Source organism: Doryrhamphus excisus, chromosome 10, assembly GCF_030265055.1.
Source record: "Doryrhamphus excisus isolate RoL2022-K1 chromosome 10, RoL_Dexc_1.0, whole genome shotgun sequence".
Lineage (NCBI taxonomy): Eukaryota > Metazoa > Chordata > Actinopteri > Syngnathiformes > Syngnathidae > Doryrhamphus > Doryrhamphus excisus.
The window spans coordinates 16,476,169-16,492,087 of NC_080475.1; the positions used below are offsets into that span (position 1 = coordinate 16,476,169).

General features: G+C 42.2%; 1 protein-coding gene across 5 annotated transcripts in view; it reads right to left on the reverse strand.

Moving 5' to 3' along the window:
- The window catches only part of kazna (kazrin, periplakin interacting protein a), a 66,523-nt gene that overhangs the window by 47,747 nt on the left and 2,857 nt on the right, over positions 1-15,919 (reverse strand). For all 5 annotated transcript variants that reach the window (XM_058083300.1, XM_058083302.1, XM_058083301.1 and 2 more), the window contains exon 2: positions 5,659-5,816. In XM_058083300.1, coding sequence (XP_057939283.1) covers positions 5,659-5,816 — 158 coding nt within the window. The remainder of the gene's footprint in view (positions 1-5,658; positions 5,817-15,919) is intronic.

Consider the following 15,919-nt stretch of genomic DNA (forward strand, 5'->3'; position numbering starts at 1 on the left):
AATGGCATGCAATAGGTGAGAAAACGCAGATATAATCTTATTATAGTGGATATTTTCAAATAAGTAAAGGAAACAAAAAGTCCCTATGTGAACAAAGCCTCAAAACGCCGCCGTTCACAGCCGCCATTGAAATGATTCCTCAACAATGTCGTTCCTTGGCTGTTGGTGTCAAGTCCTCACAGACGGACTATTTGCGTGGATTTGCACATCTGATGATGTTAGCGTTCTGCTAAATAAATTCCTTGTGTAGGTGTATGCCAGCTAGTGCATGGGGTGTGTTTCTACATCTGCCTTTGCGGACAGGAAGTGTGTGTTTCAGGTTGAGGACAGCTCTTGTCTCCTCTACTCAGTATTCAGCAGCTGTCATCTCAGTGACAAGGATTGAGAGAAAGTCTGTTTACGGGCTCTGGTGGGTGCTTGATGCAGCTCTCCTGGAATCTATTCATCTGTTTATATGTCACGCTTTCTTTACTATGGTGGGCCTTGCTAAGGTGGGCTCGCACTGTATAATATCTGTTTTCAATATTGGGAAGAAATCTTTAAAAAAAAAAAAAAAAAAAAAAAGCTTTTACGCTCCAAACATCTGGAACAAACTCCCAGAAAGCTTCAGTTCAGCTGAAACACTCTGTCTATTTAAATCCAGGTTAAAGACCCACCTGTTCTTTGCAGCATTTAAATTCTGTTTTATTAAGGAGCTTAAATTTGCACAGACATTTACAAGACTCTTTAATGATCTCTTTCATTTTTTTCATTCTTTTTTATGTTGTCTTTTCCTTCATGTTTTTATGTCTGCATGAAGCACTTTGAATAGTTGTAAAAATGAATAGTGCTATATATATCTGCCTAGTCTTGTGTTACCTTGTCTAATGTGTTGACGCATTGGAGGACAATAACTCTAGACTGTTATATATGCTGTATTCTGAAGTACATTCAGGTTTAATTAGTATTGTGCCTTGACAATATATAATAAATATGACTTGTACTCACGTTTGCAAGATACTGTATCACAAATCAATGCAAAGAAGCACAGTCTATTATGGGGCTTTTCACTGGCCTGAAATTAAATGTCAGCAAGAAAGAGTGAACTTGTTCTAATTTAGCAGGCGATGAGGCCAATGGTGAAGTTTTCAGACTTCTCTATCCAAAGTAATGACATTTGACATTAATAAAAAATGACTATGAATTTTCACTCCCCGATGGACGCCCTGCAATGGACCTCGGCAGAACCTTCCATAAATTATGCTAATTCTTACTCCTATTTCCATTTCCTCCACTTAATTAATGCACAACAAATATCAAATTCATCTTGCAGTATTAATTGAAAAATGTCAATCATATTCCTGTTCAGTTCATTCTCTTGTATGCGGGACTCAGTTCATCTGTAGTGTCTTGAATATGAATGGCCGTCAAAGTAAGCTGCTGAGAAACCTTTAAAAGCCATACGAGGCTGCTCGTGCTCTCTTTTTTTTGATAATGAATGCTGTCACCTTCAAAGGGGGGGTCACCCTGCAGCGAAACAGCTGACAGATTCTGTTAAAGGATTTTTCAGGGTCCTTTTGTCTCCTATGATTTCTTCATGCCGAGACTGATATTAGCATACTGCAAGCAAAAATAAACATATTCACAAGTTCACATGAAAATGATTGCCATAAATATGTGTTGGTTTGTGAATGCTGTCTTGGTTATCGTACGGGGGGGAGCCACATTGTGAGGACTTGCCCGGACTCGCCCGGGCAGGGGACCCAGGGGTCCGAGACTCACAATCCCATCCCCGATCTGTGGAAAACGCGGACCACTAAGGGACAAGACCCACCCCCCCACCCCCCCCCCCCAAAAAAAGCCCAGTAGCAGCACTACAACAGTGCAAATATCCCTGGGGATTTTCCATCCATGCTCACTGTGCTCCAGGCTGGGGTCTGGATGTAAAAGCACAGATGAAGAGACAACTCCAGCTGCTTCTGCCACACCGTATCATCCTGTGCCAAACAGGTAGACGCTTGGCAATATTTTCTTAATTCAAATGCGTTCCCCCAAAAGCGACACCCAATCAAACTCACTTGTCCTCTGCAATCCAAATCATGTTCCACTAACAGCGTCACACATGCTGGCAGGCTTACGGGATTACAAACTTCTCTAGAAGCCAGCATATGTGCAAATAATAAAAAGATTTGCAAACAGCTTATTTCCGTGTGCACCGTTTGTGATGCGAGACGTTTGACATATTCCAGCGAAACACAGGCGTTATTTAAAAGGCATATCCTCACCTGGATGAGTGTGGCGTTTCATTTAATATTCATGTTCAGGGGGAGTCAAAGATACCTGAAGACAGAACATGATGATAATGATGATGATGAAGAGCTGTATCAAACATTTTCCCCATAAAGATGTGCGAGTACAGACAGGGCCCCATTAACAGTATGTTACTTAACTGGAGTTTCAGAACGTCTGTCATTTCCATGGCAACCGTGGATCACTCAAGCACTCTAAATAATCACAGACGGCTAAAACAGTTGCTGCCTGCATTGTTGCACTGGATTTTATTGGTTTTATTATTATTCTTCATTCATTCATTTTCTACCGCTTTTCCTCACAAGGGTCGCGGGGGTGCTGGAGCCTATCCCAGCTGTCTTTGGGCGAGAGGCGGGGTACACCCTGGACTGGTGGCCAGCCAATCACAGGGCACATATAGACAAACAACCATTCACACTCACATTCATACCTATGGACAATTTGGAGTTGCCAATTAACCTAGCATGTTTTTGGAATGTGGGAGGAAACACGGGGAGAACATGCAAAGTCCACACAGAGATGGCGAGGGTGGAATTGAACCCTGGTCTCCTAGCTGTGAGGTCTGCGCACTAACCACTTGTCCACCGTAGCCGTAGCCTGGTTTTATTAGCTCTTTTATTTTATTTTGTGCTACACAGGTTTTTGTCTTGCGTTTTGTTGCCTTATTGTACTTTTAAGAACCGAACCGCGACTTTAAAACCGAGGCACACATCATACCACCTTTCTGTCCCAGTCTCTCCATCTTCCAAACATCTTCTATCAATGAATGCAATCATAATCACTGGAGGCTTCTCCACAAGATAAGCTTTTATTTATTAAAGTTTGACATCCAGAGAGAGAGAGACCAGAGAGACCAAGGGACTTACTTCCTGTTTGTGTTTAGTCTTATCTTCCCAGAAATCCATCGCGTTCAGATAGCTTTGCCATATTTGACAGAGGACACCGTGAGTGTCTTGAATATGATATTAATATTTAAATTCACATTTACAATGTTGATGCCATGTTTCATCATTGAAGGCAAACTGATCTGTGAGGGCTTCCATGAGAATGTTTCTCCTCACGGAAGTATGACAACTATGTCATAAAATGAGGCAAAACAAAAAAAACTTAATGACATTTTCCATGAAAGAAAATAAAGAAAAACAATTCATGAGGCCTAATATGCTTTGTGTGATAGTGGCTGTCAGACTAGCGTAAATGTGTTTTGCAAGTATCCTCAGTTAGCAATAGCTTCTTATGCAAATATAAGGAGGAGGCCATATTTGGCTTGGTTTAATATTCAGGTTAGAAAAGGACCGGAATATGAGCATATTCAGGTTTTTCAAAAGGGTTATTGGTGTTTGTATGGCCGTGCACAACCTAGTTATTGCTAATATTCTAGTTATGATAGGTTTATTTGCATGTAAACTGATATCCATATCATTGCTTTTGTTATAAGGCAACCAAAGCATACAAGGAAAGTGTGTGGTTTGAATTCACCGAGTCTGTCATCCACGTCATAGTGGGAAAAGTTATTGGCTCCCCCCAAATCGCACTCATTGCATAGTGTGGCAAGGTTTCCTCCAGTGGTCTGCAGGAGTCCGAGGGTAGCGGAGAAGACAGATGAGACCAAGCCGATGCATAATGCATGGACACAAAGAACGCTCTGAAAGGCCAGGCCAGCTGAGGTCCCATTCATAGGGGGACAGATTGACCCGGCAACACCCATCACATACTCCATCACGTCTGCAGCATCCATGCAGCTCCATCCCTTTGAGACCACCAACAGGATGCGCTTTTCCATGACCCTGGCACCGGTCCAGCATATTTGGCCAATATGTGAAAAAGTGAATCAGATGCGTTGAAATATTAATAAGACACTTCCATGATGTGTGTGTCCTGATTATGCACATGCATAATATAGTCCTAATGATTATCATTATGATCCCTCAAAATAACTGTCAACATGATTTAGATTTTGTATATACTATTTCTGGAGCAAAGGGTTTCTTTTGGTCATCTTGGTTTTGATTGGCGGTAGCTGACAGGCTGCCGGCGTTCTACTGTGACAGAACAGACAATGTAAACAGACGGCTGCAGGAAACAAGCCATGGGTGCAGGTAGCCTACCAGCAGGTATTATTTGAAGAGAAATGGCCACACGGCGTATCCCCACATCAAACATTTGTGTTGCTTTGCTCCAACCACACAGACAATTATGTCCTCCTGACAATACTGACGTTTTTTTCCTGGGGAGCGTATGGTGGCTTTTTTTTTTTTTTTTTAAATAAAGGAAGCTGCATGTTCTCCCTGTGGATGCGTGGGTTTTCTCCGGGTACTCCGGTTTCCTCCCCCATTCCAAAAACATGCTAGGTTAATTGGCGACTCCAAATTGTCCATAGGTATGAATGTGAGTGTGAATGGTTGTTTGTCTATATGTGCCCTGTGATTGGCTGGCCACCAGCCGGAGTACCCGGAGAAAACCCATGCATGCACGGGGAGAACATGCAAACTCCACACAGAGATGGCCGAGGGTGGAATTGAACGCTGGTCTCCTAGCTGTGAGGTCTGCGCGCTAACCACTACACCACCGTGCCGCCCCAGATCAAATAACCAAATTTATAGAATAAAAAAAAAAGATGCCATGATGCCAGGTTGTATGTTACGTTTCAATGAAATACTTTGGAAAGAACGGGCGGGCCATATTTAAACACTTGGCAGGCAGGATGTGGCCCCCAGGCCGTAGTTTGCCCACCCCTGTTCTCATTGCCTTTTGATGGAATCTTTCTGGTAACTACTAGGTAAGGTAGTAGCTTGGTAGTATTACTGATTTTCTGATTAGTACTACTGATTCGGCTCCAACTAATAACGAATGACTTTTTAATCAAGCTCATTTGAATCATTTTGAATTGAAAGCTCAACCACACTCGACTATGCCTCTTCAGTATGTGTCCTCCTCCACCCTCACCAGATTAGTTCCCAGCCTCTCATTTCAACCTCTTCATCCTCTTCCCACACACAAATTACACTAAATTATCAACGGGAGAAAACAATGAGACAAAATATACGAGGGAAGGGTGTCAATGATGTCATGCACCCTCTGTCCTGATTTGACATATTAATAGAGGCAGCCACATTAGCAATATCCGCCCCCCCTCTCCCAATTGTCCCACTGGATGATCCTCAGAAAACGTATTTTTGAGGACCTATCATTATTCGATGACAGGACTAATAGAAGAAGAGAAGGAACCGGGTGGACTGTCAGAATTATAAAGACATGTGCGTGTATCGAATATATCATCTGGCCCTCAGGCCGATTATGGTGGCCCACCCCTGGTTGAGGGGGATCGTCAATACTTTCAGTATTTGACGATCGCACAAGCTAGCATACCTGAGCATCCACAAGAAGGTGTCTCATCAGGGTCATGGACTTTTGCAGCGTCTCCTTCTCCGGGGGAGGATATGCATGATCCTCCTGCTCCAGGGACTTGGGTCCAGTCACCATGAAGCTAGCGATCTGATCATTCAGGCTGTTTAGAGACTGCACAGCTTGAAGGAGACAGAAACATGAATTAGAACGAGATGAAGTGTTTATTTCCTCATACAAACTGTTAATCTTCCTGAGAGGCTTGTTGCTGAAGCACACCTCAATCCAGTGTCTTGTAAACCAAGAGGACCATTTGTGGACCATATTTTTTTATGGGCCTGTGAACGGCTCTTTGTAGAAAAAGTAACTAAGAATAAACTGAAGAACTGAAACTAAAAAAAATGTCTGACAGATCGCTTACACACATACACAGTACACATACACAGTACACACAGTATAGCTGGTTAAGAAAAAAAACACATACAGGAAGTTCTCATCAATCCATGTTCATTTCAGACTTAAAATAATGAACCCATTTAAGTTCCACTGATTTCCAGAAAATTACAGACTCTTCCGAGTACAGATAGGATACAGATAGCAGTGAAATCGCTTATTCCTAGTAGTACTCCGGCGACCAGTCCAGAGTCATCTGGGATAGGCACCGGAAGACCCCCTTGACCCTTGTGAGGACGTCTAAACAATATGGCATACTGCTGCAAAACAATGAAAACAAAAAGTTCAATATTTTATCTCATAGCAAAATGGGTCCAAGGTCCAACAAATTAATTAAACGCCTTTGCTACAACATTATTGACTCCATATTTTGGACCATTCCAGGACCCAAACTGTAGTACGGTGTCAAAGTGGAAGACTACTGTCACCAACTCTTTGTTGTCAACACCGTTTTTTTCATCCAGAATGTTCCATCCTGTTTTTGTTCCCATGTTCTTGCCCTCGTGTGTCCCTGGCAAACGCCTCCTTTCAGATTTCCTTCCCCGCATGCTTCCCACAGTGAAAACTAACCGGGTATACAGTCATGTATCAAACATTAAACACACACTTCCTCAGCCTCTTCATATGAATCCCTCTTTGGTCTTCGGGAGGTCAGCGCAAATATTTCCCAGGTCAGCCAAATGGTGGCAGGAGAAAAAGTCATTTCCATAATTATTTTCAACAAGCTTATGCCTCATTAGGCGTTTTTTCAGCTTTTCAACTCGATTAAACCTCCAAATGTATCACTTTGTTGTCCAGAGGCCATCTCGTGTGAACTTGAACCAACCATCTCTTGTGTTGCTGAATAAAGAAATATAAAATTACTGGAATATAGAATATAAAATACATCGGCAGAAAATTGGAGGGGGCGAACGGGGGCTCTGCAATCATTTTGCCCCCCACACAAAATCCCAGGCTGAAGGAATAAAACACAAACAAAGGCAAAAGAGCATAGATGTATATGTTACATAACCACAATTCCTTTCACCGTGCTTGACATTTGCAAGCAAACAAGCCTTGGTGGCAGAGATAAGACGGAAATGAGGGGGCTGGAGAGGAAGATCGAGTCTACTCGGGTGAGCAGGCATCATATGTTTCAATGTGTGGAGACTTTGGTAACTGTGGATGGTACTAATGGTAACTGTGGATGGTACTAATGGTAACTGTGGATAGCACTAATGGTAACTGTGGATAGTACTAATGGTAACTGTGGATAGTACTAATGGTAACTGTGGATAGTACTAATGGTAACTGTGGATAGTACGAAATACTTATTGGGGAGACTTCCTACTTAAAGGATGATTGACAGGTGAAAGGCAACACAATTACATGGGAAGATATCCATCTACCTTCTATGCCACTGATCCTCACAAGGCTGGGGGGTTTGGTTACCACGTGACATTTCAAGTTGCTTTTGCATACCGCCATCTAGTGGGAAAGCAACCGACATGCATCTTTTTCAACTGTAAAACTGCTTTTAAAAGTCATTGTACAAACCGGCTCGTTCACGGTAGTTCGGGAGAGAGGAAGTGACACATTAGGACAATGATAGTTTTTATATTATTGTCTTTATACAACACTACAATGCATTTAGAAAAGAAAATAATAAAGATGTGATTGAACTGTAATCTTTGTTTTTCATATTACAACGTTTTTAATAACAAATTTTTCTTTAATATTAGCACCCTGGAGATGCACAGGATATGAATGAATGTAGTACACATTAAAAACAATCCAAAAAACAAATAAGGAACCAGAACCGGGATATAACTTATATATAACAGATTTAGGAGAGATACTCAATTGTTTTAGGCCACCATTAAATTGATACAAGTACACACAATCTACACTGCAAAACCACTGCTCAAGCTCTGCAACAATTCTGTCCAGTGGACAGTCATCAATTATAGAATAATCATTATTATATTCATTCATTAATTTTCAACCGCTTATCCTCACGAGGGTTGCGGGGGTGCTGGAGCCTATCCCAGCTGTCTTCGGGCCACAGGCAGGGTACACCCTGGACTGGTGGCCAGCCAATCACAGGGCACATATAGACAAACAACCATTCACACTCACATTCATACCTATGGACAATTAACCTAGCATGTTTTTGGAATGTGGGAATTACGCGTGCCACGGGAAGAACATGCAAACTCCACACAGAGATGGCCGAGGGTGGAATTGAACCCAGGTCTCCTAGCTGTGAGGTCTGCGCGCTAACCACACGACCGCCGTGCAGCCCATTATTATATTATTATTATTACTATCATCATTCTTCTTCTTCTGATTATTACTACTACGACTAGTAGTAGTAGTAGTAGGCTAGTATTAGCCTGCTTATTGGCTTGCTTATTAGCCTGCTTTTGCCCTATTATATAAAATTTGTCAGATTTTTTTGTAAAAAAAAAATGTAATCAATTTTAAAAATAGTAAATTACTTAGGGGGGCTTAAGACCATTTTAGGCCTAATGACGCCACTGCTCAAAGAAAAGCAAAAAAAAAAAAAAAGCTAGTCACAGTGCTGTGCAACACTGCCCCCTCTTGGCAACACCTACCCTCCATTTAAAGAAAGACACACCCAGTCTTTAACTTCTTAAATCAGGCAAATATCAAAATAATTTGCAGTTTTTATTCAGCTTACAAGGGAATGTTGTGCATATTTTAAGCGCTCGCCACCTAATGTGTGCAAAGATGGAGTCATTGGGGAGCTTTAAGCATCTCCGTTCAGTATTCATGAAACAGTATTCATGAAAAAAAAGACAAGCATTTATCAACATGACTGAAGAAAGAGACCAGTGGCTGTGAACACACACACATAGTGGATATGCACACTTGGGTCACAGGCTACAAACACCTTCAGGATTTATATAATGAAGTGAAAAAGGAAGAAAAATGGTGACTGATGTCAACCTTGGGGTTCTGAAGCTGCAAAGCGGGGTGCAGAATTCTCCTCTCTGCAGAGCTCATTAGGCTCCACTAATCATATCCATTAGCGCCACAAGAGGCGTCCTGGAGGTGATTGGCTTTAAAATATTTTGTGTGCCTGTTTAAATTTGTTGGCCCATGACGGGAGAATCAAAATCCATCTCATCATATCATCATAATGCCCCTCCAGCAGCAGACGACTCCCCCTTGATTTCCCTCATCTGTTCTCTGCTGAGCTGAGCACTCATCTTCTCTCTGCCCTCATTCTTGTTTTTTTTTTTTTTTTTTGGTGCTGCACTTGAAACAACATCCGCAATTGTTGGAGGGATTACACAGCGGCTTGAGCGTGTGGCCCATTTGGGTGCGAGAAATAGAATAATAACTCCAGTATCTGATGTCTCGCCGACAAAGGCACAGCTGTGACAAAATGGGATTAATGTTGTTTGTGCACCAGTTCATCTTATCATATGCTGACCTTATAAACATCGGAGGCCCATAAACAGGCTCCAGGCTCCAGAGTTTAAAGGAATGTTTAATGCTTTTTAGCCTCAAGCTGCATCCTTTAGGGAGGTTTTCATGAAGCAGTTTGTCTGTTTGTTTGCTTCATTTGCATCGTGAGCTAAGTGTATTTCACCTCGTAAAACATTCATTTTAAAACATATTATTCACACATCTTTGCATTTCTAATACTAATCACACCGCATTGGGATGACTGCAAATCCTGATTAAGATCGCAATCCAAAATATGATACAAAATATATGGAATGGAATGGCCTTTGTCATTATACAAGATGTACAACGAGATTGGAGAGCTTCTCCTTTCAGTGCAGTCGTCAAGTTTAAAAAAAAAAAGTATATAAAAGTAGAGTAAAACAAAGACAATTTAACAAGATATATACAGGATATCCAAATATACACAGGAGCATATGCAGGAGCAGACATATTGCAGATATATTAATTTTAGTGGAATGATAAATGGGTCATAGTGCAAATAATGACTGGTGTATACTGGTGAGTAAAGTCACATATGAGTGTATTGTGTTGTTAAATAAATAAATAAATATGATTGAGGTAGTAACAGAACATAACATATATATTCTTAAGTCACAGGTCAAACAATTCAGAATTAGAATTCCTACATTGCATCGTCTACAATCAGTTCGTCATAGAAAACTGTGATACCTGTTAGCGTAGCAAAAGCTGTGATTTATAGAAGTGGGCTAAACTAGTTGTAATGTAACGCTCTGCACAGACAGGAAGTACATATAAACTATGTGGACTGGATTGGATTTGGACTTGCAATGATGTGACTGTTACTGTGAAGTCATTCCCCTCCCACGGGATTATGCACTCTTTCTGACCCCCGTGATGAACAGTGCTTGGCTACAGTAATGCCGAGTTCATTAGCGAGAAAGAAGCAGCTAATGAATGACAATGAGCTGGCCTAAATAATATTTCATGTACGAGCAAGCCAGCAACGCATTGCACCAACGTGTCGGTTGGGGTTTGAGCGTCGACCAGTGGTGGGTGGTAGGGGCGCTGTGCATCTGTAATGTACAAAATATAGCATCGTGCCCCCACATCTGTAATTATTTCTGTATACAACCCTCGGTGGAAAAGTCCATCCTGGTTCAGGGATGGGCAGTTGATGGGCAATCAGTGCATAAGTGCCAGACACTTGACAAAAACAATTTCTTTCACTGTCAACACTGATGACGCCGAGAAGGCTTACAAGCTGTTCTACAACAGCAGTTCTCAGTGGTTGTTTGGTTTTCATGTTCATCTTAAGAACATAGACCGAATCCGTCCATCAATTTCATTCTCTGCCTTTGAATCCCTGATCCACGCATTCATCACATCCAGAATCGACTACTGCAACAGTATTCTTTACGGTACAACATCCAAAACCCTCAACAAACTACAATATATTCAGAACTCAGCTGCTCGCCTCCTCACCTCCACCCGCTCCCGTCAACACTTTACCCCTGTCCTTAAAAACCTCCACTGGCTTCCCGTCCCCCAACATATCAATTTCAAAGTCCTTCTCATCACCTACAAAGTTCTCCACGATCTGACCCCTCCTTACCTCACAGACCTCCTTCATCCACACAATCCCCCGCATCCCCTTCGCTCCTCAGATTCTAACCAAGCTCCGAACCTGGGGAGACAGAGCCTTCTCCATCGCTGCCCCCACCCTCTGGAACTCTTTGCCCCATTCACTCCGTGCTTGCCCTGACCTTCCCACCAAAAAAACAACAAAAAACCTGTTTAAATCCGTTTTTAATGTCTAACTTTTTATACCTGACTGCTGTGCCCCGCCCCAATTTTAGCCTTGTTTTAGCTCTGAATGAATGTATGGATGTTGTATGTTAATGCATCTTTTCCTGTTTTTACTCAACTCCATTTTTATTTCTTTTTCTCTACTGTAAAGCGTCTTTGAGTACTCTGAAGAGCGCTATACAAATAAAATGTATTATTATTACTATTAAGAAGGAAGCCTCTATAGAACAACTAGATTAGATCGGCGGACGAGTGGTTAGCGCGCAGACCTCACAGCTAGGAGACCAGGGTTCAATTCCACCCTCGGCCATCATGTGTGAGGAGTTTGCATGTGTGGGTTTTCTCCGGGTACTCCGGGTTCCTCCCACATTCCAAAAACATGCTAGGTTAATTGGCGACTCCAAATTGTCCATAGGTATGAATGTGAGTGTGAATGGTTGTTTGTCTATATGTGCCCTGTGATTGGCTGGCCACCAGTCCAGGGTGTACCCCGCCCCTCGCCCAAACACAGCTAGGATAGGCTCCAGCAACCCTCCGCGACCCTTGTGAGGAAAAAGCAGTAGAAAATAAAAAATGAATGAATGGACCACTTCAAAATGGTTCAAGATGACAAGAAGACATCATGATATGCCAGCAAACGTCCATTAGGACAAGCCACTTCCTCCATAATCCCCATGATGAGATAGTTGAGATAGTAACATTTGACTTGCGTACATACCGTATGTGTAAACGTTTCTATGGTTCAAATCAAAGTTGACATTTTTTTAGCATAATTTTCAGCCTTAACACTAGAACATTTACAGTATACGTGCTAAAGTGGAACACTAGTGTGTACTTAAATGTCACACTGACGGCTGGAATGATGAGATGAGTTTTGGGGTCAGCTCAGTTAGCAGCCATCCAAACACCTCAGCCAGCAACCGCCTGATAAAACGACAGTGAAAGGTGTGATTTCAAGCGTCTGCAAGCATATAAAGGCAGTGCACACCCCGTCTAGGAAAATAGCGGGATGAAGATGTTATTGTGTCAGATAAGCTGCAACGTGGAAAACATTCACACTATTTAAAGATGATGTGAGAGAAGAAAGGCAAAGCACAGCCACAGGTCCTCCAATGAGACGTCGTACAACACCCAGCTTTGGGCCGACAAGGCTGGATGGTTATTTCTTTATCTACTTAGGGGAATTATGTGTCAGAACGTGGTATTGTGGTGGGGGCTGAGACCAACTGTCTTCTGGCTGGTTTGCATGTTTGACGATGGTTCCCCAGCTTAATTGCAGCTACTTTTGCAAGCCAAGTAGGAAACTTCAGTTCTCTCAAAGCAAGAGCCTTTTATTTAGCTTAAATGTGCAATACCAGAGTAAAAAAAGTAGAGTTTTTTTAGGATTCAACTCTAAGCTTTTATCAGTCATCAATGGTCTCGCAGCTTAGTCAGATGGATTGTCTAGATGGGAGCCTACAGACGCCTCCAGTAAGGATTTAGACGCAGGAAAGCGAAGGATTAGAGACGACTATTGACGTGCTTGGTAGACGGCTCATAACATCGCTGCCGTTGACGCATCGTCCACCTGCTGCCAAAGATAAACACAGCCATCAAGACAGAACAAAATGGCACAAAATGGCAAACACGTTGAACAATTACAATCAAGGCGTGATTAGTGAGGATTACAGATGCTTTGCAAAGGAGCCAGATGCAAAATAATTTGTCCCCCAAATATAGCATAAGTACATGTATGTCTAATCTGGTCATGTTCTGCTGAATTTGATCTTGCTAGTTTCTTCATTGGTCCTTTGCCGGTTACCGTTAAACCCACCCAGAAATCAAAATAATCAAAATAATCGAAATAATGTGGGATCGGGTACTGGGGGGGGTCTATTGCAAAATGCTGGAGAGAAGGGTACCAAAATCCACAATATGGTTTTTGACAGGCAGTGTGTTTGATGCAATCGGTTACTGTTACCACTGTCTGTGTACTGCATACGGTCTGTGTACTATAGACGGGAGCTGAAGAAAACCTAATAGTGGAGGCAGTGTGACGAACGTAACATGAGCCGCTTTTAATTGGGACACCACTGGGTTGCACCGTGTATGTGAATGCGGCACCGCTATAACGAGTATCTGGCTCATCCTTAGTAGAAATTGATTTAGAAAATAGAAAAATATAATAAGGGGTGGTTGAGTGGTTAGCACGCAGACCTCACAGCTAGGAGACCAGGGTACGATTCCACCCACGGGCATCTCTGTGTGGAGTTTGCATGTTCTCCTCGTGCATGCGCGGGTTTTCTCCGGGTACTCCGGTTTCATCCCACATTCCAAAAACTTAATTGCCGACTCCAAATTGTCCATATGTATTAATGTGAGTGTGAATGGTTGTTTGTCTATATGTGCCCTGCGATTGGCTGGCCACGAGTCCAGGGGATAGGCTCAGCTGGGATAGGCTCCAGCCCCCCCGTGACCCTTGGGAGGAAAAGCGGTAGAAAATGAATGAAAAATATAATAAGGTTATTGCAGGAGTAAGTCCAGCATCCCGCTGTGGGCCAAAGAGTGGGCGAACAGCATCACCATGGTTTCTGACCTACGTGAAGAAGAGTTGCTCTGTGATGCAGAAGAATGACCCGTGTTCATCTGTAATCAACCTATCAATAACAGGTCTAGACATATGCTGCATGCTTAGGATTGCTTGTCCTGCTGGAATTTGCCCACCAGTGAGTGGAATATGATGATGTTCTTATGAAAAACATACACTGCTTTCTTTTCCTTGGAAACGCACATTTAAAAAACAGTGATCCAGCGATATAAAAGTGGACTTCCGAGGCTATGTGAAACTTCAATGCTGTCACGATAATATTAGCTGACTTATGCCACAATAATTCAAACCACTGCCACAGAGCCGTAGCAAAAACAGCACCACTAGCAGTTTGTTGAGAAGTACAGGGGATGCAATGTTATTTATTCTCTTTGTAGAAGACTGGGCAAGGACATAAACACCATCATCATACAGTATTGGGATGAAATATATATCAAGCGGTATGTGGTGTATACGGTATCCCATAGTGTATTCTCTATGGGATACCACAAGGATGAGGGGGCAAAACAAATATTCATGTTTGTTTGTAAATGCACATCCAATTGGATGTACATCAAGTTAAGATACTGTTTTCATGTCTGTAGTTCCATTTCCAGTTCCAGTTTCTCTTAGGGAGACGGAGATGCAAACAAACACGACCATGTTGTACAGCTAAACAAGTAAGTTACCTTGCTGTGTGCCAGGACTTGACTACACAGGCCAAACGTTGATTAGCAACATGTGATTAGCAACAAGGGAAGCATGAAGCTCATCTCTCACCGCAGGAGAGCTCGCCTGCTAAGGAATGGTGGGAGGAATCCGTGCATGTGGAAGACCAGAAGGAATTCATCCCTTCAAAGAAAAGACTAAAATACAGCTGATGGTCTCACTTTAAAGCTTCAGAACACGTCCACCACCTCCCCAGTGTTTTACCAACTCCTAATATTATTGGAAGTATTAAGATGGATCATGTGAAAGAAAAGAAAATTGAAGCAGCCTTTTGTGTGAATGTTGTGAATGCTTTGTGGTTATGGATAATTAGTCATGTAAATCAATACAATTTGAGGTCTTCACGCGAGGTAATAATAATTTTGAAAAGCAACAACAGGCAATCAATTACATTTTTTTTCTCTAAAAGGCAAACACGCCAGTGTCGAAATTTCTGTTATGTCTTTGCATGACATACCTCAAATAAACAAATCTTGGAATGTCAGAGAATAACTTCCCTCAGTACTTTAACTATTAAAAAAAAAAAAAAAACGAAAGCCGAGCTGTCACACTCTCCTGATAAATGGGGGCAGAGTGAAAAGTGCCGGGGGGAGTTTTGACACCACAACAGTGAGCACAAAACAGATCACAGCGTCAGCGGGGAGCGGGAGAATTGTTGCAGGATTATGCACCTGGCAGTTCCACGTGCTTGCAAGTCTTGAAAAAAAAAAAAGCGCCAGAGAAACATTTTTCTGCTTGGGTTCCAGCGAAAGGTTGTTAATATTCAAGCAACGTGGCTACGTGCAACACTCTGGATTTCTCCCTCAGGCGGGACTCTGCAGAAGGGACTTGTGATCCAATGATGGGTGACAGCCAAAGATAACAAAAATCCAAGTATAATTACTGTTCAGATGTTGCAAGCCAACACTACTGTGGATTAGTCTTCCACTAGCTGTGTCATACTATGGAAGGTTGTTGGTGCGGCTATAAAAATAGTACCCATCTCTTATTCTCGCTCCATACCTCCTCTCGCTTCCTTCTCCCAAATCACAGGCAAGCAGCACAAGCTTCAAAGAGCATAGATAACTTAGACTTAGACCAGGGTGAACTCCATTTCATAACAACACATGCAATGATAATGTCGTGCTCTCATTCATATAGCATGGAATTTTGGTTTAATGCGCTCAGTGGGTAAACAAGCACTAGGGGAGCACAAAGTTTCAACAATAGGAATTTGGTAGCAGTAAATAATGCTCTGTAATTAGTAAAAAAAAAAAAGAATATATTTGGGGCTGCATTAAATCATTTTCA